This window comes from Poecilia mexicana, unplaced genomic scaffold (genome assembly GCF_051168715.1).
Source record: "Poecilia mexicana isolate PSO_F unplaced genomic scaffold, ASM5116871v1 scaffold_1, whole genome shotgun sequence".
In the NCBI taxonomy this organism is placed as follows: domain Eukaryota; kingdom Metazoa; phylum Chordata; class Actinopteri; order Cyprinodontiformes; family Poeciliidae; genus Poecilia; species Poecilia mexicana.
The window spans coordinates 24486578-24512443 of NW_028263370.1; the positions used below are offsets into that span (position 1 = coordinate 24486578).

The window sequence follows — 25866 nt, forward strand, 5'->3', positions numbered from 1 at the left end:
ACTGAAGACACTGGCAGTCTCATGTATAAATGCCCTTAATTTTCTTGATTTTATGAGAAATTGTTCTTTTCACTATCATCTCAAGAGGTTCCAAAGTCTCCTTTGACCTTTGACCTTGTTTCTCCTGAAACATATAGCCATTAGCCATTTCCATTGTTTTGTCCACATTCAAGATGGCTGCTCCCTCACCATTACTCGTGGTGTGCTCTTTTTCTTGTCCATAACTGAAAACATTGTTTAATCAACTTCCAGCTGTGATTTAAATTCACTGACTGTATTTTTTTTCATGCAGCAGCTTTTAAATTCCTCCACATTTTCATGCATGTGGTCTGATGATCACCACAGAAGCTCCGCTCTGGTTTCCTAATGTGGATTTTAGTCGATAACCTGGTTTCAGTTTCTTTGAGGCTGCAGAACATCATCAGACTTTACCATACAAATAGAAATTGTCCAGATTCTGTCTTTTGCAAACTAAGCTGGAGGGCAGGTTGCATTCAACAGCATTCTTAATTAACGATGACTAGATTTTTAAGCAGCCATTTGCATGAACAAAAGAGAAGCTGTTGAGGTTCTTGTTTCCATGTACCCCACCCCCTTCCCAACAGGAACAATGAACCACCAGTCCAGACCCGATCCAACTCTTCAGAGGCCTTTAATCATGTAGCAAAGCAAATTCTGATACTGGGACAAACAGCCTCTGGTTTACTTGTATGCATTCATTGAAACATGAACAATGTCAGATCAAAGTTTTACAAACTCCTATACTATAGATATCTCCACAGAGGATGAAACTGAGTTTAAAAATAAAGACAAAGTCATTAATTTTGGGCATATGAGGAACAACAATGAAAAGAGAGCCAGTCTGAGTATAGATCAGCTTTTAAAAGTCACAGATGAAGTTTAAAGATGACTTTAGCGGTCACTCAGCTACAGATTCAGATGGAAGCGCAGCTCATATCGGGTCGACCCACTGTAAAACAGAACTGAAACCGGGGCTGAGTGTAACTGCTAAGGCTTCGTGTCGACTCCTGTTTCAAAAAACAACAAACGGTCGAGGGAGCAGAGAACGACATTTTTTTAATCTCCCTCAGCAGCTGCAAACAAAGGGCGATTCCTTTTCGCGCCGTATGTTTAAAAGTCCAGCACAGCCAATCAGCGATGGGATAGAACACACAAACATGAACGCGCTCCTTAAAGGAATTCAGCCAATCACAGCTCAGAATGAGTTCTGTGCCCCCAGCGTTTACGTTTAAATGATTGATTTTGACCAATCAGCGGGGAAGGGGGAGGAGCTACAGAACCAGTTTTAGGCAGTGACAAACAGTTGCGCTTTCTTCCTCATTCAGTCCTTTACAGCTTGTGTTGGAGAGAACAGGTAAGAGACGTTGTTTCTGGCTAAATCAGCGGATTTTTTGTCGCCATTTATGTTAAATAAGTGTTTAGGTTGTTTGTGGCCCTTAATCCGTTCTTGGCGATCGAGTTCTCAAGCTTAAGCTCCAGGAGCGAACTTTTACGGCCTTTTTTGGCCGAAAGTGTAAATCTCAGCGTAATGAAAACGAACTTTATAATAAAGTAATCAGCGTCGGTTTCTAAGAACGAAAATAGATAACTATAGTTTACGATGTTTTGCGGTGTGTTTTGGGTGGCGCAGTTGGTGCGTAACAGGCAGTTGAAACGCCATTTGGCTGCGCAGTGCAAACACGACGGAAACTCCGCAGTTTGCGCCTGAAACTGGCTGCAGGTCTTTTCTGACTGTGTTCCGTTTGTTGTGGTATCAATCCGAGCCCATATGGAGTTCTTGTGTTTAGGAACTGGGCTGGGCGGTTCTGCTGGGGAACTTTTGGCGCAGTTGGGCGGTTTAGGCGGGAAGATACAAAATGGAGTCGCGTCTTTTTGTCCCGAAGAGCCAGAAATCCGATTAGCGTCTGAAGACGACTCCTCCCGGCGTCTGGCCGGCTGCGCTAGGCCTCATTAACATGTAACACTCATTAAATGCAGGTCAAAGGTCACTTTGCACAAACTTTAACACCTTATGAGGTTTATGATGACTTTTAGCGGGTTTAGAAGGTAAACACTGATTCTTATCAAGGGTGTTTACATTATTTTCTCCATAACTGTTTCAATTAATGCAAGACTTAATAATACAATTAAAATACATCTCGGTGAAATCTGAAAAGTTTAAGTTTGACTTAAATTGAACATGTAATGAGAAAAAATAAACTTAAAGTTGATGGTGCCTTTTTAAGTACTGAAATAAGTTATAAACATTTGAAGTTGCAAAATGTGAAGATCTGAGTTTATTGGCTAAATTCGTATAAAGCATTTCAAAACTCACTTTATATGCTCTGCTCCTCAGAGGCTAAGCTAATGCTAAAACTCCATCATTGAGTTTGAAATGATTCTTTTCCCAATCTCTTAGTTATTCTCTTTAAAGAGTAAGCGCCACCATGACAAAGGACCCCAATAAGCCCAGAGGGAAGACCTCTGCCTACGCCTTCTTCGTTGCAACCTGCCGCGAGGAGCACAAAAAGAAGCACCCAGGAACCAGCGTCAACTTCGCAGAGTTCTCCAAGAAGTGCTCAGAGAGATGGAAGGTAAGTGGCACTAACCTGAATGTTTCCCAGTAAACTGGGAACTCTGGAGGACTAAAATGTTTTGTTTTGGAAGACGATGTCAGCCAAGGAGAAGGTGAAGTTTGACGAGATGGCCAAGAACGACAAGGTCCGCTACGACCGAGAGATGAAGTCCTACGTTCCCCCGAAAGGAGCCAAGAAGGGCAAGAAGAAGAAGGACCCCAACGCACCCAAAAGACCTCCGTAAGTCGGCGCTCTGATGCGGTCTGTAAAGAGTCTTCTGTTATTTATACGTCCATCTTTACATCTGCAGCTCCGCTTTCTTCGTCTTCTGCTCCGACCACCGTCCCCGGATCAAGGAGGAGCATCCCGGCATCTCCATCGGCGACATCGCCAAGAAGCTGGGCGAGCTGTGGGCAACGCAGGGCACCAAGGACAAGGCGCCCTACGAGGCCAAGGCCGCCAAGCTGAAGGAGAAATACGAGAAGGTAGGCACCCAGATGAGAGGAACCAGCTAACAGGAAGGTAGCGTGATGCTAACTGGAAGCTAACAGCTCTTCCTCCTCTTCCTCAGGATGTGGCCGCCTACAGAGCCAAAGGCGGCTCAGGGAAGAGCGACGCCGGGAAGAAGAGTGGCCCCGGCCGGCCCCCAGCCAAGAAAGTCCAGCCTGCTGATGACGACGATGATGATGACGAAGATGACGATGAGGAGGAGGATGATGATGACGATGATGATGAATAAGTGTCATGTGAAAGGATGTGAAGTTTGCGATGCATTGTTCAGCTTAAACCCGTTTCTTTTGTGTGTGGATGATTGCAACATTTAGCCTGCTGTCCCTGGTTCTGGTCCGGTTCTGCCGGACCGGGTCTCCTCCTTTCATTCAGGGATTTAGTTTCTAGCCTCCCTTTAGTCCGTGTCTGTTTCTACTGAACTCGGGTTGTTCCACCTTGTGAACGGCGCTGAACTGGACTGAAGCGCCAGCGGACGGCAGGAAGACATTTTGTTTTTTAAAGCTTGGTTCTGGAAGCACTGCTCGCGTTCTGTTCTAGTGGTGCCGTTTTCTTTCCCACTGTCGTTTTACCACCAGGATGTTTCTGTAGCTTCATTAAGATGTTGGCAGCCATTTTTAAAGTGGAACTTTGAAACCTGTAGAACGAATTTTTCTTTTTATAATAAAATTTTGTATATTGATTATAATTGGAGTTTGTGATTATTCCACATGTTCAATTTTCTGTCAGATCTGCTGAATAATAAACAGGAATTTAATATCTAAACCGTTTCTGCTGCATGTTTTAGTTTTGCTGTGCAGCAAACAGATGCGACTCTGTGCCTGGTTGGAAAGAATCCAGCAATGATCCAGAGGAGCAACTGTCGCAGCCCAACAACCAGGGAAGGCTGAGGGGTTTCAAACTAGTGGAAAGTTAGCTGGAGGGAAAACCTTTAAATTTGGATGCGCCAGCAGCTGGACAGAAGGAGAGCGACTGATTCTCCTGAAACCAGGCAGCAATTCAACCCAAACGTCTTAAACCTGGATTCTCTGACTGAAACTGAACGGATAATCTAACTTAATCGAAAATCCTGGTATTTGTTAATCTACACAATTTTTATTTCTATCCTTTGTGGATCTAAGCCTCAAATTTGGTACTTAAAATGTCAGTAAATTTCCTCTACACATTTTGTTTTATGGTGTAAAATTAAGGAAATGAATTTCATATGAGCAAAAAATAATGTGGGGTTACAATCCAGTGATAAGTTTAATATTTTTTGTGTTTTGAGTTCAGGTTAAAGTAAATACTACCCAATTATCAAAGGGTAATTTCATGCCCAGCCAATCAAACCTGGGGACCAAATCTCCTTCTGCCCAAGGCCCCATGCCACCTGGAGCCACCCCTGCTTCTGGAGCTAAATTTCCTCAAAAACCGCAGTAACATGAAGTTTAATCACTGATTTCTCTGTTCTTTTTATTTGTATTCAAAAGTTGTGAATGAATTTAAAGGATTTGGATTCTGATAAGCTTGAACCTCCAAACAGGAAGAGCGCTGTGACTGACGTTTCCAGCAGCCAATAGCTGTTTAGTAACGGCCATCTGGTGGGCCAATCAGAGGCGCCGCTTCGTTGGTCCCGGCTCTCTTGGACGACGCTGAGCCGCGGCGGCAGCGGGACTCCATTCAGCACCTGTGAGCTGTCCACCGCGGACCGGCCTGGTGACACCTGACGGTAAGACCGGAACCAGACACACACCAGAACCACTCCAAAAACAGAACCAGGCCGCTGGAAAACAATAACGAACACAGTGCGACAGCGGAGACAGAGCAGATGCTAGCCGCGCGTCCGTCACCGCGCCGCCGCCGCGCTGCCGCCTATGCGTCGCGCCGAGCGTGTTCCAGGGATTAGTTGGTGTCGCTGAGACCTGTTGCCGGTTCTGCCTCCTCCTGACACCCGGCCTCAGTCCCCAGACGTCTGTCCGGGTGAAGCGGCAGCTCGGCTTCATCTCTATCGGTGATTAGGTTTAACACGAACCCGTCCGGTCCGTTAGTCCAGTCGCGGCTCGCGAGGAAAACCGTCTTTGTCACGAGTGGGCTCGTGCAGTGTGACACAGGGAGGATGTCTGGATGAAAACCCAGACACCCGAACCAGTCCTATCAGAACCGGGCCCGTTTCATGGCTCTGGATCCTGCTGGGAGTTCTGGTCTCACCTGGAGGCAGAACTGGGTTTACTGGAGCTGCGCAGTTACAATGAATCATCACGGAACCGGCGGGGCGGACCAGAACCGCCCTACCGGTTCCAGCTGAGGTCCATAAAATTCCAGCTTCAGAACAGAATAGGTTTTAGATCCAAGCTGAAGGCTAGGATGATCCAAACCCGACCAGAACTGGACTTAAAGATGACCAGACCCTGAACAACATGAGGGTTCTGGACTGAACCGGGCCTGTTACTTAGAACCTGGTCCATATACGTTCCCACCCTCACCCAAACGGTGAACCGATTGCAGTTTTCTGGCCGATCCTCAGACATCCTGACCTGCTGATTCCGTTTTTTTGTCTGAAAAGTTGATAAATATGAACAGCGCAGCAGGAGAATGCGATTAAAAGGCCGCCTGTCACGGTAAGACATTTCTCTAGACGATAAATTGTCCCAGAAGTTATTGTGATAAACGATAATATTCTTGTCTTGAGGCAATTTTCCAGTAATATAATGATAATAGCATAATAATGCACATTCTCACAGATGAATAATCTTTAAATTCTAACAAACATTTAATGTTGGACATTTTATAAGACATTTTAAATATCCACAAACAACACAACAGAAACAACAAATGAAATGAATTATGAAAACAAAATTGTTCTTTAAATATAAGGACTGGTTGAGACCAAAATACCAGACCGAAAACTTTTATCATCTGTATTTTGGTTTTGGTAGGAAGAAAAAAAACAGATAAATTATGCACAACAGACATATCCCCCTTTTTCACGGCAGTCTGAACGATCTGTTCACCCAACAACAAAATATGATTTGTGCTGCTTTACTATGTGGAAGTAAATTATGTCTGATTGTTTTAGCATAAAATTTGAAAAACACTTACATGACTGTTCAGAGTGCAAATAATAAGATAATTTTGTTTGCTTGAACAATAAAAAAACAACTGATTATATTTACAATAAGTGCCAATAAAATCTGTGAAACAATAGAAATATGACCTAAAATGAATAATTCTGTGCCAATCCCAACAGGGATGTGAACATTTATTGAGTTTGTTGGGAACTGTGATGGGTTTAGAAGAAGGATCTGAGTTTACGCTGTTTTGTGCACTGAGGATGCAGCAGTTTGTCATTGAAGAAAGATCCAGATTCAGGAATGAATGAAAATAATCAGAAATATGTCATGGTGAGGAGCGAAGAAAGAGCAGAAAACATGAAGAGTCCAGAATAATAAAAGTGTGCAGGTGGATCGTGTGTTTCTCCGTCAGCGCTCGTCAGCCAGTCGAGCCTCCCTGATTCTGCTAATGAAGAGAATCTGCATGTAAATCAGCCGATTTGCACCTGACAAGATGAGGTCAAGGGAAAACTGGCCCGCAGGTGTTTGAAGATTACCTTTGATTGATAAATGTTTTCATCCACAGCAGCATTAGTCAGCTGGTAAAATGAAGAGAGGATTTTCTGCATTACAGAGGCAGACGTGCAGCTGCAGATGTGCAGCAGGTGCCATGCGTCTGCTGAGCGTTAGCAGCCGATCAGCAGCAGAGCAATCCAAGCGCAGCAGAGATTAATTCAATCTGCTCTGTAATCATCTTAGCCTGCAGCCTGCAGGTGGAAAAGCGAACCGAGCCTGGAGCCGTCCGCGTGTTTTCACGTTAAAAACCGCAGAACGTTTTATTATGAATCTGAAAGGAACAGAAAATAATGAGCAGGTAAACTGAACCTTACGAACCACCTTACGAACAACGACTACCATAAAACAGAATAAATATTAAAATCAGTCAACACAAAAAACCTGCAGCTTAAGGATGCAACAAGCTATTACTTTAGTTTTTGATTAATTAATCTATTAATTTTGGCTATTAATCAGGTAAAAAAATATCTGTTCTGCCGATTCGTCATGAAAGCCTTTTTTGTACAATTTTAGAAGAATGTTTGTTGACTATTTGTGGATTAAATGATTAATAATTGGATTGTATAATGTTACTAAAAGGAGATTTTATTTTTACGGAAGGTGAACCAGGTGAAGTTAAGTCTGCTACTAAACACATACAAGGTTTTTTTAATCTTAAATGCTAAATGTTTATATTTGTGTACAGCTTTGGCTTCATGATGCTCTGATTATGTTGTTTTTTCAGCTGTTGATCTTTTTTAGAGTCGATTCACTGACTACTAAATTAGTTGGTGATAATTTGAATAATCGCTTCATCCGATTAATCGTTTCAGAATTGCTAGCTTCCGCTAACTAAAGCCAACAAACACGGTTCTCCTTCCTTCAGATTCATGTGTTCATATTCATGCGTACATACTGTCGTTGCTGATGGAGGCGGGCCGTTCCAGGTCTCTGCAGGTGAGGATGGCCAAGGTGAAGCAGGTGGGCCTCCTGGCCGCCGGCTGCCAGCCCTGGAACAAAGACGTGTGCGCCGCCAGCGGAGACCGCTTCGCCTACTGCGCTACGTTAGCCATCTACGTCTACCAGGTGAGGTCATGAGGACCGCTCCATTCATTCATTCATTCATTCATTCATTCATTCATTCATTCATAAATATCACAAATTCAATCAAAAATATTTATTCAGCAAAAAAATCCAGTTAATTAGCTTCCAAGGTAAATACTTACTCCATGAATGTTTAGTGGACAAGCTAACTATATGGCTGTGAACTACACAGTTAGCTCTAAGCTATGCAAATAATTAGTTAGCTAATTAGCCAAAGAGGTTTGGAAGTCCCAGCTTTTATTGTGGTTGCCCACTTCCGGTTATTGGAAGTGATTTTGGCATGTTAGCCAAATGTTTAGTTTGCTAACTAATTAGTTTGAAGCTAAATGTTTAGCTTGAAACCGTGACGTTTATGAATGAATGATTAACATGGTAAAAATGTGACTTTGAAAAATGAACCCTCGTTTTTTATTTTATGACAGGCTAATCAAACCAAAGTATTGGTGTTAACCGTTAACTGTGTAACTTTGTGCCTCATATTTACACACCGACCTTTAAAAGTCAAATTGATCGAATCTGCTGCCGTCTACACTGGTTGTTGTTTTTCTGTTGAAGACGCAACTTCCTGTTTTTGATTAGATTTCTAAATTTATGTCACAAAAGTTGCAGCACATGATGTTTTCAAGACAACATCATCGGATAAAATTTGGTTTTTGTTATAACTAAAAATGCTTTGAAAATTTGAGCAGGATGAACCAAACCTGATCCAGAAAGTTCTCCTCTGACGCCTGCTCACCTGTCTGAGGAGGGAGCTGCTTCCCAGGACTGATCCCTGAGGGACTCCCTTGCTCACCTTTGACCTTGGCGGGTAAAGCAGATGTTTGTTTGTGTGCAGCTGGACCAGCAGTACAACGAGTTCAAGCTGTGCTCCATCATGTCAGAGCACAAGAAGACGATCACGGCCATCAGCTGGTGTCCCGACAACGCCGACCTGTTCGCCTCCGCCTCCGCCGACAACCTGCTCATCATCTGGAACGTGGCGGAGAAGAAGGCCGTCGCCCGGCTGGACAACACCAAAGGTAGGCGACCGACCGGGACTCTCACCTCTGACCTCTGAGCCATCCTCCTTCCTCTCCAGGCGTCCCCGTCTCCGTCAGCTGGTGCTGGAACTCGGCGGACGGTGTGGCCTTCGTGTCGCAGCGCGGCCCGCTTTACGTCTGGGACTACCGAGGGTCCGACGCGGCGGTCACCGTCCACAAGGAGGCGCACTCCTTCCTGTCAGACATCTGCCTGTTCCGCTGGCACCCGAGCAAGAAGGGCAAGCTGGTGTTCGGACACACCGACGGGAGCCTGTCCGTCTTCCAGCCCGGTAAGTCCAGACCCGCGCTCTGGGGGAAACTAAGTACACCCTCATCTCTAAGTTCACCCTCATCTCTAAGTTCACCCTCATCTCTAAGTTCACCCTCATCTCTAAGTACACCCTCATCTCTAAGTTCACCCTCATCTCTAAGTTCACCCCTAAAGACATCTCTTATTTTGAGCTTTATTTAAACAGTTTGCATTCATTTCCAGTTATGGTCTGAGAGTTTGTTTAATGGGTTCAGTGGTTTTCCGCCTGAAAAGGCTTGAGAAACACTGATCTAGAGAGAATGACCCTTGACCTCTACCCTGCTCAGTGAGGCCTGTAGAGTCTGGAACGAAGCGCTGGGATTGGATGGGAAGCTTATTGTCGGTTTTGGCTCAGCGTAGCTTCGTAGTCTGCAGCTTATTTTCAGATATCTAGCAGGTAATTATGAAACTGATTTTATGATAACTCAGCCTGCCGTACACGGTTGTTCCTTTGACCTTTAACCTCTACAGTTACATGGTCCTGTAAAACTCTCAGAAAACAGAAAACGTTCTGATAAGAGATTATAATTTGTACTTTTGAATACTTGAGTATTTCTATAAGTACTTCAGTACTTCACTACTTTCGCTGGTAGTTGAGTGCCAATATTTTACTCAAGTACCAGAGCTGGGTTAGGATTAGGGCAAAGTACTTCACTGGTTGTTTCTCTGACCTCTGACCTTGGGATGAACCTTCTCCCAGGTGTTTTCTTCTCTGGGGGGGTGATACACTTTGTATGACCTTTGACCCCTTCCCAGATTGATGCCCTGCAGTTTGGTAACGTCTGACCTCTGACCTCTGCTGTGTGTCCAGGCAGTAAAAGCCAGAAGCACGTCCTGCGTCCAGAGTCCCTGGAGGGGACGGACGAGGAGGACCCGGTCAGCGCCCTGGAGTGGGACCCTCTGTCCACCGACTACCTGCTAGGTCCGGTTCCGACCCGAAGCCTCAGTGCAGACGCAGCCTCAGGCTCTGATCGGGTTCTGATCCGCCGTCTTCTTCTCCTGCAGTGTCCAACCTCCATAACGGCGTGCGGCTGGTGGACAGCGAGGGACTGTCCTGCATCACGTCCTTCTGCTTCCCGTCCGCCGCTGCCTCCGTCCAGTGCCTGGCCTGGGTTCCCTCGGCTCCGGGGATGTTCATCACCGGCGGTGAGAGGCGCTGCAGGACCCTGGCTCTGAATGAAACCTGATTGGTGGTGAGACGTGTTCTTTCTGCAGACTCACAGGTCGGCGTGCTGAGGGTTTGGAACGTGTCTCGCTCCACGCCGTTGGACAGCTTCAAGCTGAAGAAGACAGGATTTCACGCTCTGCACGTGCTCAGCGCTCCGCTGGCCAAAAGACGTAACTACACCTCCGATAACCCAACACGTAGACTGAAGCTTCATTTATAACCTAAACGATTAATCACTATTAGTCGATTATGGAAATCTCAGCTAAATTAGTCATTCTTTAATCTTAGAATGGAGTAAAAATTTTAAAAAGTCAATTTCAGAGCCGTAATTAGGTCAAAACTGTCCCCCAGTTTTCCTGCTGGATCTCTGGATCGATGCTCAGGCTGACCGCCTCTGCTCCTCTCTGCAGCTCAGAGCTCCAGTTCTCCCAGTAAGAGTCAGCACACCAGTTCCACCAGCGAGGCCGTCCCTCCGCCGACCCTGTCCCAGAACCGGGCCTTCTCTCTGCCGCCCGGCCACGCCGTCTGCTGCTTCATGGACGGCGGCGTCGGACTCTACGACATGGGGGCCAAGAAGTGGGACTTCCTGAGAGACTTGGTACTCTGCAGGCTGAGTGGCTGGCAGGACAGGAAGTGTCTCGGTTCGCTCTGACGTCTGTTTATAAATTCCAGGGCCACGTAGAAACCATCTTTGACTGCAAGTTTAAACCCGATGACCCCAACCTGCTGGCGACGGCTAGTTTTGATGGAACCATAAAAATCTGGGACACCAACACACTGACGGCCGTTTCTACGTCCCCTGGCAACGAAGGGGTGGTTTACTCTCTGTCCTGGGCTCCAGGTGGATCAGCTGCTAACACACTGCTAATATCAGCTAATGTTAGCATACCAGTTAATGTTAGCATATTAGCTGGTGTTAGCATATTAGCTAATGTTACCATGTCAGCTGTTAATTTATCAGCTAATGTTAGCACATCAGTTAGTATTGGCTTTTCAGTCAATGATAGTATATCAGCTAATAATATTAGCATATTGGCTAATGTTAGCATACCAGCTAATGTTAACATATAAGCTAATGTTAGCATTTGGGGTTATGTTAGCATATCTGCTAATGTCATACCATACATTGCACATACTAGCTAATGTTAGAATGTTGACAATTGTTGAGATATCAGTTTATGTCAGTTTATAGACTGTTAGTTTATCAACTAGCATTTACTATTCTGTGCTAACAGTAGTTAATATGCTAATTAATAATAGCTGATATGCTAATAATGATATACTATTGTTAGTAAATATATTATCATCAGCAAATGTATTTAGCTGCCACTACCTGTGTTAATGGCTCCTATCTTGTCAAAGTTAGCTAATAACTAGCATTAATAAGTTAACACTACCTTACTTTTATTGTGTAAAGGTAAACATGAGTGATGGGATATTAGTGGGAAACAGCTGGAGGTGTCATTCTCAGCAGTGGCAGCTTGAGGAGCTGGGCAGTGAGACAGTGGTGAGGTGTGAGGCAGGACTGGCAGCAGAGAGCATTGTGGGTTGGGAGAGTTTGCTTGTGCGGTCCTTCTGTGTTTCTTGGATCTGGAAAGTGTTAGTCTGGATGTCAGGAGCCAGAAGGTTGCTGTGGTTCTTCATGGGAAAGCAGTTTTTCTCTGCTTGTTTCTAAGGAGACCTGAACTGCATCGCAGGAGCGACGTCTCGTAACGGAGCGTTCATCTGGGACGTCAGGAAGGGGAAAATCATCACCCGCTTTAACGAGGTCAGTTCAGATCTGCAGACTTGGTGAAGCTGGAGCGGTTCTAACTGCTGCTGTCTCCCTTCAGCACGGTAAGAACGGGATTTTCTGCATATCGTGGAGCCACAAAGACTCCAAGAGGATCGCCACCTGCAGCGGAGACGGGTTCTGGTGAGCGCTGGTCCAACCGGGTTGACTCTCGCAGCGATGAGGCGGAGCGCGTTTCATGTTCTCCTCTCTGCAGCATCATCAGAACCATCGACGGGAAAATCCTGCACAAGTACAAACATCCTGCTGCCGTGTTCGGCTGCGACTGGAGCCAGAACAACAAGTAAGACCTGAACGTCCATCCGTCCATCTGTCCGTCCATCCATCTGTCCGTCCATCCATCCATCTATACATCCATCTATCCGTCCATCCGTCCGTCCATCTGTCCGTCCATCCATCTGTCCATCCATCTGTCCGTCCATCTGTCCGTCCATCCATCTGTCCGTCCATCCATCTGTCCGTCCATCCATCTGTCCGTCCATCCATCCATCTATACATCCATCTATCCGTCCATCTGTCCGTCCATCTGTCCGTCCATCCATCTGTCCATCCATCCATCCATCCATCCATCCATCCATCCATCCATCCATCCGTCCATCCGTCCATCTGTCCATCCATCCATCTATCTATCCATCAGTTAACTGATTTAATCCATTTTCCTTTGAATGGCTCGTTATCTGTTCATGAAACCTTTAAATCGATTATTTTCATCCGTCTTTTCCCAGTAATGCAGTTAAATATTTAACTTAAATATTCACTTTGAAGCTAAATATTCCTGGTAAAAGCCATTTATGTTACTAGCTAAATGTTTAGTTTGAAGCTAAATATTTAGCTTTAAAGCCTCCGTCCCCTCCATCCCCTCCGTCCCCTCCGTCCCCTCCATCCCCTCCGTCCCCTCCATCCCCTCCGTCCCCTCCATCCCCTCCATCCCCTCCATCCCCTCCGTCCCCTCTGTCCCCTCTGTCCCCTCCGTCCCCTCCGTCCCCTCCGTCCCCTCTGTCCCCTCCATCCCCTCCGTCCCCTCTGTCCCCTCTGTCCCCTCCGTCCCCTCTGTCCCCTCCGTCCCCTCTGTCCCCTCTGTCCCCTCCATCCCCTCCGTCCCCTCTGTCCCCTCCGTCCCCTCTGTCCCCTCCGTCCCCTCTGTCCCCTCTGTCCCCTCCGTCCCCTCCTTCCCCTCCGTCCCCTCTGTCCCCTCCGTCCCCTCCATCCCCTCCTTCCCCTCCGTCCCCTCCGTCCCCTCCATCCCCTCTGTCCCCTCTGTCCCCTCCATCCCCTCCTTCCCCTCCGTCCCCTCTGTCCCCTCCGTCCCCTCCGTTCCCTCCGTCCCCTCTGTCCCCTCTGTCCCCTCCGTTCCCTCTGTCCCCTCCGTCCCCTCCGTCCCCTGCAGGGACATGATAGCGACCGGCTGTGAGGACAGGAACGTGCGCGTCTACTACCTGGCCACCAGCTCCGATCAGCCGCTCAAGGTGTTCACTGGACACCTGGCCAAGGTGTTCCACGTCCGCTGGTCGCCGCTCAGGGAGGGAATCCTCTGCTCCGGCTCTGACGACGGGTGAGGTTCTGGACCAACCGGGCCTCCAGCTCAGAAAGCTGTTCTGGTTCTATGGTTCTGGTTCTGTGTGTGAGCAGAACGGTCCGGATCTGGGACTACACCCAGGACGCCTGCATCAACGTTCTGAGCGGACACACGGCGCCGGTCCGAGGCCTGATGTGGAACACCGAAGTTCCCTACCTGCTCATCTCAGGTACAGAACCGCTGGGCCCAGTACTGGGACCAGTGCGACCCGCTGGGACTTGCAGAACTATTTTGTGAAACATTTGTGCGTCTCGTGTCGTGATGATCTGTGATGAAACGGATCTCTGGGCTCTGATTGGTTGTGGTGGAGAACGCTGCGTTCAGCCAGGCGTCGGCAGCAGCTCCATGTTTTCCCGATCATCCTGCCACCACATGGGCTCAGCGGACATGGAAAACATAGGTCCTCATTGGTCTCTGGTCCCGCTCGGTTCTGCAGGATCCTGGGATTATACGATCAGAGTGTGGGACACCAGGGACGGGACGTGTCTGGACACCGTCTTCGACCACGGAGCCGACGTCTACGGTGAGACACCGAGAGACACCAGGAGCCCCTGCTGAGGCTGTCCAGGTCTCTGAAGCCCCTCTGTCCCCCGTCCTCCTCCCTGTCCCCCATCCTCCTCCCTGTCCCCCATCCTCCTCCCTGTCCCCCATCCTCCTCCCTGTCCCCCGTCCTCCTCCCTGTCCCCCGTCCTCTTCCCTGTCCCCCGTCCTCCCCTCTGTCCCCCAGGTCTGACGTGTCACCACAGCCGTCCCTTCACCATGGCGAGCTGCAGCAGGGACAGCACCGTCCGTCTCTGGTCCCTCACGCCGCTCGTCTGTCCTCTGCTGCTCAACATCCTGACGGAGACGCCCTGGGACCGGATCATCGGGAACACAGGTGAGCCCTGCTGGAGGCCAGGTTCTGGCCCGGTTCTGGGTCTGACCTGTCTCTCCCCACAGACGCGGCCATGGTCCCCGGCTCGCCGCCGCTGCTCTGTGGGAAAGTGTCCAGAGACATCAAGCAGGAGCTGGACAAGCTGAGCGGAGACGGCCGGTCCAGGAAGCTGCGCTGGTTCTCCGAGAGTTTCTCTGTGAGTTCAGGGTCAGCAGGGGGTCTGATGTCATCGGGGTCAGCAGGGGGTCTGATGTCATCGGGGTCAGCAGGGGGTCTGATGTCATCGGGGTCAGCAGGGGGTCTGATGTCATCGGGGTCAGCAGGGGGTCTGATGTCATCGGGGTCAGCAGGGGGTCTGATGTCATCGGGGTCAGCAGGGGGTCTGATGTCATCGGGGTCAGCAGGGGGTCTGATGTCTTCAGGCTCCTCTTCATCAGGCAAACTTCCTCATTGAAACTTTATTTTTTATGTAAAACTCAGTAAAAGTTTATCCTTAAAGGGCCGGTGTCTAAAATCAGCTTTGATCTTTGATCAGAAACAAACCTGCAGTGTTGCTCTGATTCTCTCATGTTTGACAAATCCTTTAGTCTCCATGGCAACCATTCAGCTGTTAAAACACCTGGGTGGACCTAGCCCCGCCTTAGAGGCGCAGCTCCTCCCCCACTCAGCTCCTTCAGACTAGCCAGCAGCAATTAGCAAACAGCTGCTGGAACTGCTGAGCCCAGATCAGCGCTGGTAAACACATTAAAGGGTTAATAGAGGAGCCATGTTGGGATGACTTCCTGGAGGCGGAGCTTCACACAGATCAGGAGTTTCTTAAAGAGACAGAGACCCTATTTCAAGGCGTTAAATCAGGAAGTGAATTTTTTAAGTCATATTTGATTTTTGTAACAACTGAAGGTAACATAGTTACATGATAGAGCTACTTATAGCCCTGTGGGGCTGGAAAACACAATACTGGCCCTTTAAAAGGCTCACTGTGACTCTCCTGTTTCTTCTAGATGAAGCCTAAAACTCCCAAGAGTTTTTCTGATTTACTGTTAGGGTTAGGGTATTTTTTTTTTACTTAAAAGCAATATTCTGGTTTTATATATAACTCTTGCTTTAATTATTTTTTTAAAATATCGTTAAAATGTATTTCCTAGATCTGGCAGTTTCCATAGAAACCTAAATATCTGTATTGTTCTGTGTTTTAGTAAGTCGATGCTTTGTCTAAAATCTTGCAGTTTTTCACTGATTTGATGAAACCTGATGTCAGAACTGATAATGTCTGCAGAAAACAACCTTTTTTTCTGAGCTCTTCTTCTTGTGTGAAGTAGAACTCAGGGAAGCTGTTCAGGTCCGGTCTGCAGTAGAACCGGTCCCTCTGGGCCTGGAGCAGCTTCCTGCTGAGCCTGAGTGACCGGATAAACAAGCAGCAGCGGATAATGAGATAATCAGCTCATGTTGCCTCCTTACCTCTGGCGCCCCCTGCTGCTGTCCTGCTGTAACTCCAACCCTTCCGCCATGTTTAATAAACATTCTGGTGATGAATCTCAGGGAAAATAGTGAAGCTAACCTGTAGATGGCGCTGTTAGCTACAAACCAGACTTTTTCTGACGCTTCAGTTAAAACAAGAATGACATAATCTCTGCATTCCGGGTAAATCTTTAATCTGCTGATGGCCGGAGCCCCCGTCGGCTGGGGGATCGGACCGTTTGGTTCCGGATGAGGTTCTGTTGGATGTGTTGAGCATGTGCAGTGTCGCCCTCAGCCTCCAGGGGGCAGCAGCAACCTGTGGGACCTGGTGTTCGTCATCAACGGCCAGGACGACTCGCTGCTTCCTGTCAGCTACAGCAAAGGCGTGATGCACATGAAACACCTGGTGAAGTTTAAAACGGTGAGCTGCTCAGGTAACCCTGCAGGCTCCGCCCCCCAGCAGGCAGACAGCCAATCAAAAGAGAGGCATCTAAAACAACAGCGTCTAAATTTAACAGTAGGCAATGAGAATCAGTAGTGCTTTAATTATTTAGTTAAGCAAAAACTTTACTAAACTGTTCATAACCACAAAAACTAAAAGATGTCAGCATATTAAAGAAATGCTTTTATTTTGAAATGGTTCAGTGTTTTCTGTGAATAGAAAAAAAAATCTTAGTTTAATCTTGTGTGAAAAATAGTAAGACTAAAAAATAGCCAAAAATGTTTTAAATTATTCTTCAGACAAAAATAAAAAATGTACTAAACAAAACAGCAATGAGAGGAAAAATACAAGTTTGAAAAGTAAATTATTTATTTATGTGTTTTGTTTTTATTTTTTATAGTTTGAAAAATAATTTACTGTATATTTTTCAAATTGAGTATTGTTTTTTCCTTGTATTTCTTTTATTTCTATTTTATTTTAATTAGTTAATTTGTTCATTTATCACACTAAGAAGTAGCATTTAAAATAAAATTAGTGCCATTAAAATGCATGTAAACAGAAGCTACCAGATGTGATACGAGGCACACAAAAAGATTTAATTAGTTAATAACAAATTTACAACAATATAAACATAGTTTGTAGAAAAATAAACATTTTTATGTTGATTAAACTGAATATAATAATAATAATATATATAGGTAAATAGATCAGACATGAATAAGCAAAATAAGTCTTTTTACTTTGCTAACCTGATGTAAATGTATATTTATATATTTTCTTCTGCTATTGTTAATAATGATGGACCTCAGCTTTATTCAATCAGATAAAATCCCTTTTAGGGATTTAAATTATTTAAAATACTAAATTAGGTTTTAGTTTCGTCTCGGGGGTTTTAACTGCTGGCACAAATAACACTGGAATCATTTATGTTTTAATGTTTTATTATTTTATTGTCTAGTTGTTTTATCTTTTAATCTTTTAATGCTTTATTATTTTAATTGTTTCAGTCTGAAGCTCAGGAGCTGACGATCGTTAAGATGTCGAAGTTCGGCGGAGGAATCGGCGCGCCGAGCAAAGAGGAGCGTCTGAAGGAAGCAGCAGAGATCCACCTGAGGCTGGGTCAGATCCAGAGGTACTGCGAGCTCATGGTGGAGCTGGGACAGGTGAGAACCGGGTCACCGGCCCAAACACAGGTTCTGTTCAGCTCCTGTCTGCTCCCTGAACCCGCCTTCTGTTTCAGTGGGAGAAAGCCTTGGCGGTGGCGCCAGGAGTCTCCATGAAGTACTGGAAGAAACTTATGCAGAGGTAACGCACTCAGAACCAGAGCCAGAGCAGGTTCTGGTTCTATTCTGGTTTTGGTTCTGTTCCGGTTCTGGTTCTGTTCTGTCAGTAACTGGGTTGTGTTTCTGCAGACGAGCCGATCAGCTGATGGCCGACGATAACGATGACGCCATCCCGTACTGCATCGCCACCGGCGACATTAAGAAGCTCGTATCGTTCTTCACCAGCAGGGGGCAGCTGCTGGAGGCCCTGCTGATCGTACAGGTAACAGAGGGGGCGGGGCACCAGGTGCGTCCAGCAGGCCGGGTCTGAGCAGCCGCTGTTTGCAGGGAGCGTGTGAAGGGAACATCCGTTCCCCGCAGAGTTCGTCCATCAACCACACGACCAACGACGTGGACAACAGGCAGCAGTACCAGAGGTACAGAGGCGGCAGGAACCCGGTTCATCGCTTAGAGAACAGTAAACTCATCAGCAGCATTGATAAAGATCCACAACATTAGCTTAGCTTAAGTTAGCTTCTTTTAGCCTACACTAGATTAGCTGCCTTAGCCTAGCCCATCTTAGCTACATTTGGGTTATCTTAGCATTTCTTATTTTAACCCACATTCGTTTAACTTGTATTATATTAGCTTTAGTTATAGCTTAGCATAGCTTGCTTTATCCCAACTTAGTCACTTAGTTTATTTTAGCTTATGGTGTCATGTTTTGGTTTAGTTTAGGAGTTAAATTAACTTAGCTAATGCTAACTTAGCTTATTTTATCTTAGCTCTGTTTAGCTTCCTTTATAAGGTAAGATTTAAAATTACAAATAATTTAATCCCTCCTCAGCATATTTTAATTTAGTTTCGATTAGATTAATTAGCATATTTAGCTTAAATGATTTTAGGACAAAAGCAACATCGAAGTGAAATACTTTTTAATATAGTTTTACGTTTTTACACTAACCAGTTTCTCTGCTGTTTAATCTGCCAGCAGTAAATCTTTATCATAAACTCAGTGAGCAGAAATAATAATAAACGTTTCGTCTCTCTGCCTTCAGCCTCCTTCATCACGTCTGTAAGGAGCTGGCCGAGTGGTACTTCCAAGATGGCCGCTCCGTCCTGGCTGCTTGCTGCCACCTGGCGGTCGACAACATCCACGTAGGTTTCTCCAGGTTTCTCCAGGTTTTTCCAGGTTCCCTCCTCAGTTCTGAAGCCAGGTTTCTGTCCTGCAGTCAGCCATGGCCAGCCTGATCCGGGGAAACGAGTTGGAGCTGGCTGCGTGCGTGGGACTGGTCCTGGGAGAAGCAGCCAATCAGAGCACAGCTTACTGCCTGGAGCTGTTAGCCAGGAAGTACATGACGGCCCCAACATGGTAGACATGCAGCCCGCTTCTGTGTGAGGAGTTTCCGTGTTTGCTGCTGGTCTGTTAGGATGTCTGTTGTTCTCAGGGAGCTCTCCGCTGACCTGCTGCAGATGATCCCTGATAATCACGTCTTACTGGCCAAGCTGTGCGCCTTCCACCCAGGAAGTGCTGCAGAGATCAACCAGCTGCACCAACGGGTGAGGCGACCTCCGCCCAGATTACAGTTTGATCGTATTCTCTGGGATCGTTGTTGTTTTGTCGTTGCAGTGCGGCCTTCCCTCCCTGGATGAGTGCTCGGATCTGGCAGTAGCCGCGGCGGCTGACGGCGATCTGTTTTCCGCCGTGAAGTTCCACCTGCTGAGCTCTGAGCCTGAACTTGCCCTGCAGATGGGCCTCAGCTTCCTGAAAGGTAACTGTTTGCTCCGCTGTGTGTCGGCTGTGAGCGGATGCCCGCTGTGAATCTCATGCTGCGTGTTGCTGCTGATCAGAGCAGCTGGCCGGATCTGATTGGACGGTGGACGGGGTTCAGCCAATCCTGGACCTGCTGAGCTACATCCGGACCGACCGCCTCGTCCTGCCCAGGCTGACCCAGTGAGGAACTCGGCTCCGCAGGACGCCAGGCCCTCACCCTGGCTGTCGTAACTCTGTGTGTGTGTGTGTGTGTGTGTGTGTGTGTGTGTGTGTGTGTGTGTGCGTGCGTGCGTGCGTGTGCGCAGAGAGCGCAGTGAGCTGCTGATCCTGTGCGGTTACATCGGAGGCCTACTGGCCATCAGACGGAGCTACTGCAGCATCGTTCCTGCTCTCTACGAGTTCACCAGGTACGAATGAACCGACACACCCGTAACCATGGTAACCAGGCTCTCCTGTCCTCCATGTTTGTAGTTTTTCATGAGGGACCCACTCTGCAGAGAGCTCTGCTCCACTGGAGTCTGACACACATAAACGAACCAGTTACATCATGTTTAGCAGGGACGTTCTGCACGCTTTAACATTAAATAAAAATGTTACGTTTTTTACTCACAATTTTGTTAATAATAAAGTAGATAAAAAAGTCAAATGATTATAATAAAACATTTTTTAAAGACTCAAAGGCAACCCCAAAGGTGGAAACCTGCAGCTTAGATAAATGTGACGTATATTTATAATATATTTTTTTAAAATAAAAATATGTTCTCAATAGTCCTGAGATTACAGTAGTTTATTTAAAATAATGTTTAGTTTACTGAAACAACAGTAACGGCTCCAAACTAACTGAATGTCATGATTATCATGGAGAGCAACTGCAGTTTATTACTATTGGATTTTCCTCAGAGTGAGACCTCGTCTTTATGAGACTATCTTTGCAGAAAAAAAAACGCTACATTAGGTCAAAGGTCAGCTTCTGGTCTCCATTAGATTAGCAAACACAACGCTACAGAATATTAAAATAACGTTCAGTTTTACATTTTCATCACTTTTATTCACTATTCAATAATTATAACGTTCATTTAGCATAAATGCTGCGTCGTCTGACTTTAGTTAATGATTTTATCAGGTAACATTTTATTAATCTGATGTTGAACATATTGCCAAATATTGCACCTCAATCTCCTCTTTGGATAAGAAAACGTGTAATATTTTTATGTTAATTCCATCCAATTGTACTTAATCTCCACAGATTAGCTTTTTTTGCAGGATTGTCAGTTGCTTTGTTTTTTTTTATTTTATTTTTATTAAGAAATTTAACTGGCAGCCAATCAGAAAGATAAACATCAGAAATAACGTTTTCCCGAACTGCTGGATATTTCTGTCTTCTTTCTGCATCTTATTAATGTTATTTTAAAGTATGTTGTAGAATAATTACTGAAAAATGGATAACATTTCTAAAAAAAAAAAAAAAAGAACAATATTGCATTTTCTTTTTCCTTTTTTTTCTCATCTTCTCTCCAAATTTCTGAAATTCAGAGACGTTTTATATTTACAGATGATGCCAGTAAAATCCCACAAATGGAGAATAATATTCCAGGACAAACTTCCTGTTTTTACTCAGAGATGTTTTTAAGGAGTTTGGATTTTTATCAGAAAAGAATAAAATGTTGAAGTCCCTAAACATAAAATTATAAAACCGGAAAAACAACAAAATTACAGCCAACACATTACTAAAGGCTCCTGAGCTGTGGCGCCCCCTGCAGGTGGGGCAGCGTCTCCATGGCGACGGCAGCAGCCCCTGACCCCCTTCTCTGTGTGTCTCAGCCAGCTGCTGAAGCGGCGGGAGGTCGGCGTTCCTCTGCAGATCCAGCAGCTGTCGGCGGAGCTGGAGGCGTGGCGCGCGGCGACGCAGCCCGGCAGGTCGGCCAACGCCGCCGTGCTCACTTCCTGCTCTGCTGCTCGGGTCACCATGGCAACGCAGCAGAGCGGGGGAGAGCGACTAAGAGGAGGAGCAGATTTGAGACCCGGAAAACCATCAGTGATGATGGAGGGGAAAATGATTCCTGGTTTTATTCTGTTTTAAACCATAATAATCTGAAAAGTGTGGCATGCATTTCTACTTAGCCGTAAAGTTACCATGGTTACTTCTCTGACTAACCAGCTGATTGGCTTCTGAAAGTCATTGAGGGTCTGCTCTCCACACTTTTCAGATTTTAAAAACATTTCCTCCTCTTCCTCATCCTCCTCTTCATCACTCTCGTCTTCCTCCAGTCCAACCTGTCCAAACTGTCTCTGTTGTCCCCAGTCCTCCATCAGAGAGTCAGAGGGAAGAGTTCAGCTGCCTGCAGAGGAAGATCCAGTCCTCAGAACCAGGTAACCCGACCAGAACCCTGTCTGGAGCTGGTACAGAACCCGACCAGAACCCTGTCTGGAGCTGGTACAGAACCCGACCAGAACCCTGTCTGCAGCCACTACAAAACCCGGCCAGAACCCTTTCTGGAGCCAGGCCAGAGTCGCCGTCAATACGGAGGGCAAACAGTCCCAAAATGCAATAAATAACTCAAGAAATAATGATTTAAATCTCCTTAGTTGGATAAAATTGAGAATATTTCATTTAAATATATAAATACATTTTTCATGAATTAATGAAATGTTTTAATTTATTCAGTAAATATTTAATTTATTCACTAAATAAATTAAATATTTAAATAATTAACCAGTCAGTTTGAAAATATTTCAGTTACATGATAAATTATTTCGGTATTTGATGGTTCCTGTGTTCTATGGAAGGCCGAAAGGGACAAAATTAAATAAAAATTAAGTAAATAAATTTCTCATTAAATAATGTAAAACATTTTAAATGATGAAATTAAATAACTCGTATTTAAAGAAAATAAATTCATTTAAAAATATGTAAAATTATTTCATCCTGCATTTATTTATAAATGTGAAGAGATGTAAATAGATTATCCAGATTATTACATACAAAGGTTCTGATCGGGTCCAGTTCTGACCGGTTCTGGTTCTGATCCGGTCCAGTTATGAATTGTTCTGGTTCTGATCGGGTCCAGTTCGAACCGGTTCTGGTTCTGATCGGGTCCAGTCCTGACCGGTTCTGGTTCTGATTGGGTCCAGTTATGACCGGTTCTGGTTCTGATCGGGTCCAGTCCTGACCGGTTCTGGTTCTGATCGGGTCCAGTCCTGACCGGTCCTGGTTCTGTTCTCCTCCAGGCGCGCTGGTTCTGGTGGGACCCGACTACGTGACCGGCTCCAACCTGCCGAGCCATTCGGACCTCCACCTGTCCTGCTTCACCGGACACAGGATCCAGGTGAGCGCCTGTGCGGTTCTGTTCCCCGGGGTTTCGGTAGGGCTGTATAAATAAATCGATTCGGCGATATATATCGATATTTTCCGCCCTCGGAAAGTATCGATTTTTCATCTGCGAGTATCGACCCGTTAAACCATAGGGGTCCATAGCCTTGTAGCTCTTTTTAACGTCTAGTTTGTTACGGCGTAGCAGCCAGACCCCGCCTCCTTCAGTCTCACTTTCAACTCGAGCTTAAAGTGCACATTATAAACTACACACCAGTTTTTAAATTGTGTTAATAGGCCAAGTATAACCGGAGTTATGCTAAAATTAGTAAACCATATTTTTCCAAATGTCAGAGAAATGTCAAAAGCGCCGCCATTCCCCTGCTTTTCCGATTATGTGAGAGGGAATGAGCTTCCAAACGTACAAAACGAAACGAAACATTAGACTCCTGTGTTTTTGGAAATATAAAATCTTCAATAAATAACAATGGGCTGTATTTTGTTGCTGAGGAACGAAGTAAAGTTGCGCAAATAACCGTGAAAGAGAAGCGGAAAGGAGCAGCTGCAAAAGCAGTGAAATCGCGAAATTAATGCAAATTTTGACTGGTAGCATTCACTTCGTTATTAGCTTTTAGCTTAGCGGTTTCTATATAAAGGATTACCTGAAGGATGAACATGGTTGATAACATCCGGGCGCAGCGGCAATGTGTTTTGAGCAGGAAGAGGAAAAACCCCCAGCCGGAATCCGCGGCGCAGTGAGGATTTCCATGATAACAATGGCTGATCGATCATTCTTATTAGCAACAGGCCAAAAGTATCAGAGACTGAGAGTACTATGAGATGCTGGCAGTCTGAGAGGCAGCTACTCAGAGATCCAAGCAGGGGAATAGCGGCGCTGCGTAGCTGCAGGGAGTCGATCACTACGGGGTGAGGCGGAGCCACGACTTTAGCAGTTAGTAGTAAGCAGCTTACAGCCACGGCTAACTCCGGGAGCCCAGGTAGAAAAGCCTTTTTCCCCATAGTCCAAAAGACTGCATTTGTGGCTGCATTTTTACTCCAAAATGCAGCCACAGTGTCCAAAAGAGAAAACATAAATGCAATCATTTGCATATTGAGAGTCTACAGAGGCTGATAATCTCCCCACTCTGCTCCTGGATTACCGTTTAAACTTTTGAGTTTTATGTCAAATCCACATGAATTAAATGACAGAAACTAATTCTCTCACTGCATCTTTGATTCATTTTGTCCAGCTGCAGACTGTTAGACTGTCCAATCAGAGGCAGGTATTGTGTAGTTGGTGCTTTTAATCAGTTTTCAGTTAACTAAATTCAAGTCTATGGAACACAAAATGTCACTAAAATCACTCTGTCCTTCTAAAATCTTTCAGAAAATTGTAAAAATGCACTGAATCGTAGCGAATTGTATCGCTCAACAAATATCGTGATGCATATCGTATCATGACCAGAATATCATATATCGTATTGTATCGTGAAATTATTGTATCACTACACCCCTAGGTTGCGGGCCAGCGTGACGCTCTGGTTCTGGTTCTGTTTGCTTCAGGGACCGGTGTTCCTGCTGGAGGACAACAAGTCGGCCATTTCTCTGAACGACGCTCTGATGTGGGCCAAGGTCAACCCGTTCTCCCCGCTCGGAACCGGGCTGCGGATCAACCCGTTCTGACCTCAACTGGACCGGACGCAGAGGGGGCAGAACCAATACTGGGCTGAACAGAACTCTTACTGCTCCTGATCACGTCACAGTGCAAAGAAAGTTACACCCGCTGCAAACATTACAGAACCAGAACCAGCAGAACCTCGTACTGCCTCTGTTCTAGTTCTGCTGGTTCTGCTGGGTCCGGTTCTGCCCATCCCGGTTCTGTCCCAGACGTCTCGTCCTCCATCCAGCTGCAGCTCTGCTGACTTCAACCCAGCTGCCATCTTGTTTCTGGAGAGAAGAGGCTTCCAGGGTCTTGACCTTTGACCTGCTAGCTGCTGTAGGTTCAGAGGTGAAGCTCCGGGGTTTCTGGTTGTTTCTTTGAACCTCCCGGGACTTCAGATGACCTCTGACCCTTCCCAGGCTGAAGGGTCAGAGGTCAGTTTGCTGTTTCTCTGAGGTCATTGCTGATGTCTCTCCAGCTTGGCGTCGAGTGGAAACAAACCAGGATGCAGCAGAGCGTTTCCTGTTTCCTGTTTCGATTAGGCCAGGGGCGTCTCTAACGGGGGCAGAGCGGGCAGCCGTGGCCCCCGGGGGGAAGCTGGTCGCCCTAAAGAATCATGTTGAGTTCATACAAACATTAATATAAAACCCAGTACACTAATAAATACAAATTAGTTTTTTATTTATTAGATTATTTATTAGTTTATTTATTGGTTCACACTTAGCCGGGTGTTCATAAAAACTAATTGGTCCAAGTTTTAATAATCTTTTCTAGTGATATTAAACAGAATTTTCTAGTGGATGAAACGCATCAAAGTGTTTTATTTTCCCAGCTAGCCGGCTGTGTTTGGACTAGGCCAGAGTCCAGAGACGCCTCTGTTTTAAACCAATCATATTTAACTGTTTAATTATAAATATGAATCTGAGGCTCATTAAAATGGGAAAGACGCCCATTTTAATTTTCCAGCTGCCTCTTTCTGCTGCTCCTGGTTCGGTTCATGTGAAATTATTGAATCATATTGAAGATTTCCTTAAGCTCCTGATGATGTTTTATGTTGAAACTGGGAGTTTACTTCTCTGCACTGCGACTTTAAGAGGTCAGCTGCAGGTTGTGGCTTTTTTAGACCTGGTGTAGCTGTGACATGAGAAGTTGACCTCTGACCTCTCAGTTTTTGTTTTCCAGCTGAGCGTGTACATAGAGGATGTAAATCTGGTTATTAGACTGGAAAAACAAGAAAACTGGAATAAAGGGGAATCGCAGACTGATGGCAGACTCTGTTTTTTAGATTCAGATTTTTTACAGGTTTATGTAAAAAATATCAGGAACAGTTAAAGTAACTTAATCAGAGGAAAATGAAAACAGATGAATCCAGACTGTAGAAAAGGAGAAACATCGATCAAATAAAGCTGAATCTATTTTTTAAAAATCTGAATAAAAAGAATGAAATACA

The 25866-nt window shown here is 45.7% G+C and overlaps 2 protein-coding genes across 2 annotated transcripts; both read left to right on the forward strand.

Annotated features, from left to right (window-relative positions):
- Nucleotides 1-1257: 1257 nt before the first annotated feature.
- LOC106905810 (high mobility group protein B2-like) lies at nt 1258-3848 on the forward strand. Its single transcript, XM_014970813.2, has 5 exons — nt 1258-1375; nt 2420-2594; nt 2668-2816; nt 2887-3061; nt 3148-3848. The coding sequence occupies exons 2-5, from the start codon at nt 2448-2450 to the stop codon at nt 3313-3315; spliced, it is 639 nt and encodes a 212-aa protein (XP_014826299.2). The 5' UTR covers nt 1258-1375; nt 2420-2447; the 3' UTR covers nt 3316-3848.
- Nucleotides 3849-4584: 736 nt separating this feature from the next.
- On the forward strand, nt 4585-25866 carry wdr17 (WD repeat domain 17). Its single transcript, XM_014970810.2, has 32 exons — nt 4585-4791; nt 7615-7753; nt 8607-8790; nt 8850-9080; nt 9912-10022; nt 10106-10246; nt 10316-10438; nt 10679-10866; nt 10941-11109; nt 11945-12036; nt 12101-12183; nt 12257-12343; nt 13448-13612; nt 13690-13805; nt 14073-14159; nt 14364-14513; nt 14576-14706; nt 16264-16389; nt 17418-17573; nt 17651-17715; nt 17823-17955; nt 18021-18109; nt 18731-18830; nt 18905-19044; nt 19121-19232; nt 19303-19444; nt 19524-19626; nt 19752-19853; nt 21268-21363; nt 21749-21816; nt 22675-22772; nt 24320-25866. The coding sequence occupies exons 2-32, from the start codon at nt 7631-7633 to the stop codon at nt 24437-24439; spliced, it is 3831 nt and encodes a 1276-aa protein (XP_014826296.1). The 5' UTR covers nt 4585-4791; nt 7615-7630; the 3' UTR covers nt 24440-25866.

Bases quoted from the DNA above. Each gene is read 5' to 3' on its own strand.
- LOC106905810 (XM_014970813.2), top strand. From the start codon at position 2,448: ATGACAAAGGACCCCAATAAGCCCAGAGGGAAGACCTCTGCCTACGCC. The intron at 2,595-2,667 runs GTAAGTGGCACT...TTGTTTTGGAAG, and splicing joins AGTGCTCAGAGAGATGGAAG to ACGATGTCAGCCAAGGAGAA. The intron at 2,817-2,886 runs GTAAGTCGGCGC...TTACATCTGCAG, and splicing joins AACGCACCCAAAAGACCTCC to CTCCGCTTTCTTCGTCTTCT.
- wdr17 (XM_014970810.2), top strand. From the start codon at position 7,631: ATGGCCAAGGTGAAGCAGGTGGGCCTCCTGGCCGCCGGCTGCCAGCCC. The intron at 10,023-10,105 runs GTCCGGTTCCGA...CTTCTCCTGCAG, and splicing joins GTCCACCGACTACCTGCTAG to TGTCCAACCTCCATAACGGC. The intron at 12,344-13,447 runs GTAAGACCTGAA...CGTCCCCTGCAG, and splicing joins GACTGGAGCCAGAACAACAA to GGACATGATAGCGACCGGCT.